Source organism: Apis dorsata, unplaced genomic scaffold (assembly GCF_000469605.1).
Source record: "Apis dorsata unplaced genomic scaffold, Apis dorsata 1.3 scaffold_661, whole genome shotgun sequence".
NCBI lineage: Eukaryota > Metazoa > Arthropoda > Insecta > Hymenoptera > Apidae > Apis > Apis dorsata.
In genome coordinates, this window is record NW_006263848.1 from 1,995 (window position 1) to 7,815 (window position 5,821).

Sequence of the window (5,821 nt, forward strand, 5' to 3'; positions counted from 1 at the left end):
GGCCCCTCTGATGAAAATTTCTAGTTTTTAGCTATTTAAAGTACTCGAGAATACTTTTCGTGAGTTTTTTTTTTTAATTTTGATTTTCTTTTATCCTACCGGATCGTATTCCGTCGTTCGATCGTCGAAAAGAGCATTGTTATTTAAATAAAGAAAAAATTAAATTCCACGTTGTAAGAATCGAACCGCGGACCATTGACGCGTCGTTTGCCGTATACCCGCTATCGCGACTTCGTTCTAGTTTCGAATTTAATTAAAAATTTATTTCGATATCTCTCTTTTAACGAATTTTACTTCCGTTTCGTTTCATTTACGCTACCGTACAATTTTCTCGAATCGTAATTAACATCTTAGCGATATTTTCAAGCGTTGTGTTAATCTATTTGCTCTTCCATCGAAATTTCATTATAGTTTTGACTAGAGAAAATCAGGAAAAAAAAATGAAAAGAAATCTTTGAAAATCGTTCGAAATGTACCGAAAATTGAATGAAAATCGATATTACGGACAAATATTCAAATATTGAAGAAAAAATTATGATATTATCGTTGAAACTATAAATGCGCGACAAAAAATAAAAAAAAGAAAACACCGATTTCTAATTTATAAATGACGATTTGTAAATTAATAGAATGAAATAAAAATTAATATTCTCGCGAATATTATAGAGAACGTGAATCGTGATGTCGCGTCGATTGTTATTGTACGCGTATCGATTAAACGTAATCGTTTTTCGAATACAGAGCGAGACGCGCGTATTCCTTCGATTGTTATTATACGCGTATCGATTAAACGCAGTCGTTTTCCGAATACGAAACGAAATAGACGTATTTCTTTCCGCTCTCCGAATAAAGATTTTATCGCTATATAATATAATGCGATCTTAAGATGTAAATGATTGTTAAATAAATAAGACATTGAAGTGTAAAAATATGATTGTAACTTAATTATAAGAAAAAAATATTATTGCATTTAATTGAATATTACGAATTGTAACTATATGACGATATTATTGTAACGAATTGTTTCGTTTGGTTATTTATTCTCTTATTCGCGATCTTTTCGCTTTTTTATAAAAACGTAATATATATTTGTTCGTACTCTATAATTGGTAGACGTTTTTATCTCTATGACGATTAAGGGTTGACTCGCTTACCCTTACGCCCATTCTTCGCTACGCGTCCAGTATCCGTTGATTTCGGAATTAATATCCGATCACGATTTGCGAGTGATTATTTGTTTATCGTGATTTAATTAAATTGATTGTTTTTTAATTTTTATTTATTAAAACTCGTTCTTGGTAGAATTTTATTTATTTAATGTATGATGAATGATAAGTGAAATTCGAACGTTCGACCAATTTACATTGAAAATCTGTTTAAATAACAATTTTTTTATAAAAATTAAGTATTAATTGTAATTTCGTTTAATATTTTTTTCTTTTGTGCAACGTTTTAAAAAATATATTAAAAAATTAAACTTTTGTTGATAATGGATGTTTTATTCGTATTTTACGTAAATTTATAATTTTTCTTTATTATACGCTATTATTTTTTACGTATTCGACGAATCGAATTTATTGTATCGAAATAATCGTGCATAATATTGATCTATCTCGTTGAGGATATTTCGATTATCATGGCGCTTCCAGTGATTCGATTTCAACTTAATGATGCTGAATCTCGTTGAGATGATTGTGACTCGTTGATGAAAAGTGAGTGTCGTTGATATTAAGAAAAGTGAATCTGTTTGCTCCTTGATCTTTTTCGCGATAGTTGAATTTATTCTATTTTCGCGTTTACTCGTTTCGTTTGCTTTCTTCGTTATTGCATCCTCGATTGGTGATCGTTTTTTTGGAAAACCGATCGAGCGACGCGTTGACGATTATGTCCGTTCCTTCCGCGGTGTTAAATGCTCCTAAGGGATGGGATAATGCCCGGAAGATCTCGAAATCGTTTTTTGGGTAAGGGTCGTGGTCGAGAGGACAGTGACAAATTGCCTCGGAATTATCCTTCGGAACGCCTGATTTATAACACGTCTACGGCTATTGAGTGTAGAAACGGAGAAATCTTGAGACATCTGGTTCATTGTCGAAGATCTTAAGAAAACTTTCACTCGAAAATAATCCCGTGCGTTCGTGTTATTGTAAATTAATCCTTGTGTTTCGTCCACCGAGGTCGAGTGACCTGATGTACCGTTGCGACGCAACGATTTTAATTATCGATCTATCTTAATTTCTTGAATCGTTAACGTCGAATAGTATCTTTCGATTTAGACCTTTCCGTGTTAACTTGCGTGAATTACAACGATTTAATTTTATTCATTAATCTTAATTCCATTACGGTTTTTCGTTTATGAATTCTCGGATTTAACCGGTTCTAAATTACTTCGACGTTTAAGGTATTGATGCATCTACATTTCTTCGTTAATTATTATTCGCAGAATTGGAATTTTGGCTTTGTATTCGTGATGTCTAATATTTTTTTTTTTTTTTTTTTTTTTTATCTTTTTGCGATTATAAAATATATTCGAGTAAAGAAAATATTATTATATTATCCGATTTTATGCGTAAAATTAAATTATATGATTGCTTCGATTATATGATATATGTTCGATTGTTTTTGTCGAAATACCGTTTATATATCGGAAAATTCTTTATATTTCGTGAAGCGCGATATATAATTGCGCGGAACTACAATTTTCTTATAATTGGATATAATTGGAATTTAATTGGATTGCTAGGATTGATTAGCGAATCCAATTCGACGAAAGATCTATTAGTTATCTTCTACTATTTTTCCTCTCTTTTTGTAATGCGTAATTTTTCTTTAAATCGCGTTCCTCCGTTTCCTTTATCGTGATAAATTTAATTTGATGTAAAAGAAAGAAAAAAAAAATTAAAAAGTAAATAAATACAAAAAAATTCGAACTCGAACTCATGGTTTTTCTTATCTGCGTTGCGAGTGCTTGAAAATGTCTCTCGATTTATTTCCAACGATATAGAAAATCTTATCTATCTTAATAATAAATTAATAAATTGGATTCTTTTTTTTTTTTTTTTTATAAATTTCGTTTTAAGTACTTCGTATTTTTTTTTTTTATTTCTATTCGATGAATTATTATCAACTTGTATGATACGTCGAAAAGTAAAAAAGAGAGGGAAAAAGAAATTATGGAAAGAATATAATAGATTAGTTCTATATCTTTCGTTTTCGTATTCGTGCGTACTTATATAACTTGTAAAGGAATGTTATCGTTTGGAAACATGTTTTTTTATTCGACGATTGCATAGTTCCTAATGTATATAATGTATATAATGATGTATATTAGAAACGTTTATTATTAATAAACTATGATCGATCTACGGAAAAATAATTTCTTAAAAAGATAAAAAAAACAGTTTTTCGTGTACATCTCATAGTATCGTCTGTATCCATGATAAATATGATATATATGTATATATGTATATGTGGTGTGTGTTTATATATAATATATTATACTTATCATGAAGAATAAAATCAATGCGGATATTTCTATTATTTCAAAATTAAAAGATATCTTATAAAAAAATAATAATAAATGTGCCTTTAGATATTTTTATTTAAATTGTTTCGTTTAAGACATTGAATTAAGGTTAGTAAATAAACGTTAGATTAATCTTATTTTTCTTTCTTAGGTAGGTTACATTTTCGTTAAATTATATTATGAATCCGATTTAGATTAAATTTGTATTAGATTCTTCTTTCGATTGGATTTCCTTGAACGAATGAAATTAAATTAATATTTCGTTTAACAGGTTAGGTTAGATCTGTCTGAGCAGAGTACGATTTAATTCGATTAAATAAAAATTGAGAATATCCGATTAGATCTAATTAAATAACGTTTGGTTTTTCGATTATGCTTTGTTAAATCCAAAGTCGAATCGCGAATTTGGTTTGCATCTGGTTACTTGGATTCGGATCGTCTTTCGTTCCGTAATTTTGTTGGCCAGTTTTTTCTTTCGATTTAATTAAGCCTTTAATTATAAATAAAATTTAATTTAAGATTTAATTCATCGATGTTCTAACGTGTTCTACGTAATGATAACGAAACATCGCCAAACATCCTTTGTAATAACTTTATTCAACGTCTTATATTACAATAACATTTGATACCTTAGATAGATGCTAATGTTATGAAAGGATTTGATTATTTTATTCGTAAAGGTGCGTTACATACATAATCGAATGTTACAATTTTACTAATATTTCGTAACTAGATATTGCTACGTTTAACGTTTCATGACGTGATAAAATGCCCGTAATTTTATAGTAAAAAAAAAAAAAAAAAAAAAAACATTCTCGTAAAATTTAGAAAGCGAAAGAGAATATCGATAGCGTCGATATATTATGTGACGTATAATATAATATTATGATTCGTTTCGTTCTTTTCTGTACTATTTGATTTGAATTTTTTACGATGAATAATATATGATAATCTTATGGATGTGTTTATGAGATATTAGAATTGGAGTTGTTATACTAATATAAATATAAACGGTGAACGGAACGATCGACTTCTGGTGATTCGAATGCAACATCGACGGTATCATTGCTATTATTGCTGAACCGGTGGAGCCATTGGAAGACTCGAAGCGCTTACGCCTGACATGGCTTTACTAGGACCTAATAAAACCTGTTTTTGTTGAGTGCGTTGTGCTTCCTCCATTTGCACTCGTTCTATTTCGAACAATATAGGTGCAAATAAAATGGCTGATGAACTGAAGAATAACCATGCTGCTGAACATGAAAATGCGTATAACCCTACGAAAGATGTATTGATGTATTATCAATATCTTGATATTGAATGCGTAGAATTGACAAATACATACCTTTCATACAATTGCATAAACAAGTACCGACGTTATATCCCAAATTACGTACTTCTTCCGGAAACATTTCCGTAAGTCCCAATAATCTTTCTGCCAAGCTTTCATCCTAAAAACAAACTCGAATGTAAATATATCCTATTTTCTACGGTCAAGTTGAATTTTTTCTTTCGTTTAATTGTAAAATTCGCGAATATCCTATTTAAATTTCTTTTCTTCGAATGAATATCGATGAGAAATGTGATTGCGTTGAAAACGCGTAATATGTGAATGTGAAAAATACGATTTGTAAGTAAAGAAATATTGGTTATTTTACGGATTAATCGTAATTAAAAGTCTTTAAAAGTAACGATTCTCGATAATACGAATTTTGGTTATTTACGACGTTGATATGTAATCGTATGTATCGAAATGGAATACCTCTTCGTCATCCTCGTCATCGGGAAAAAGCGATTTCACCTCGGGAGAATGTGCGTCGCTACTACCCATGCCGCTGTCCGCCGATTGATCTACTTCTTCGACTGAAGTCATATAAGAAAACAACTGATGATTGATAAACGAATGAACGAATATATTTTATTTTCACGAATCAAGTTTTAAAATTCACCTTCGTCTACTCTAGACATCGTATGTTGAGATAAATATTATATGTACAGCAATTCACACCGGTGTAAAGTAGATGCGGAACAACTTTGCTATGGTCGCGGAAGTTTCTAAATTGTATTTGCGATGCTACGTGTTGGTACGAATGTTTGATAAAAATCCCTATACAGTACGATATAAATCTCCAAAGTATAAATTTCTAAATATTCGAAAAATATTTACGGTGTGTTTCGAAGAAAGAAAACGAGAAAGGGAAAGAAGTTATACGTGGAAAAGAATCGTACGTTTTTTAAACGTTTTAGGAATATCTCTCTCTCTCTCTCTCTCTCTCTCTCTCTCTCTCTCTCTCTCTC

At 30.3% G+C, this 5,821-nt stretch overlaps 1 protein-coding gene across 1 annotated transcript; it reads right to left on the minus strand.

The window, feature by feature from the left end:
- Nucleotides 1-4,096: 4,096 nt before the first annotated feature.
- LOC102674542 (mitochondrial import receptor subunit TOM22 homolog) lies at nucleotides 4,097-5,626 on the minus strand. The gene is made up of 4 exons (XM_006622066.2): nucleotides 5,473-5,626; nucleotides 5,286-5,386; nucleotides 4,869-4,974; nucleotides 4,097-4,800 (listed from the first exon to the last, which is right to left on the minus strand). Exons 1-4 carry the CDS (start codon nucleotides 5,489-5,491, stop codon nucleotides 4,595-4,597), a joined length of 432 nt encoding a protein of 143 aa, XP_006622129.1. The 5' UTR covers nucleotides 5,492-5,626; the 3' UTR covers nucleotides 4,097-4,594.
- Nucleotides 5,627-5,821: the final 195 nt, after the last annotated feature.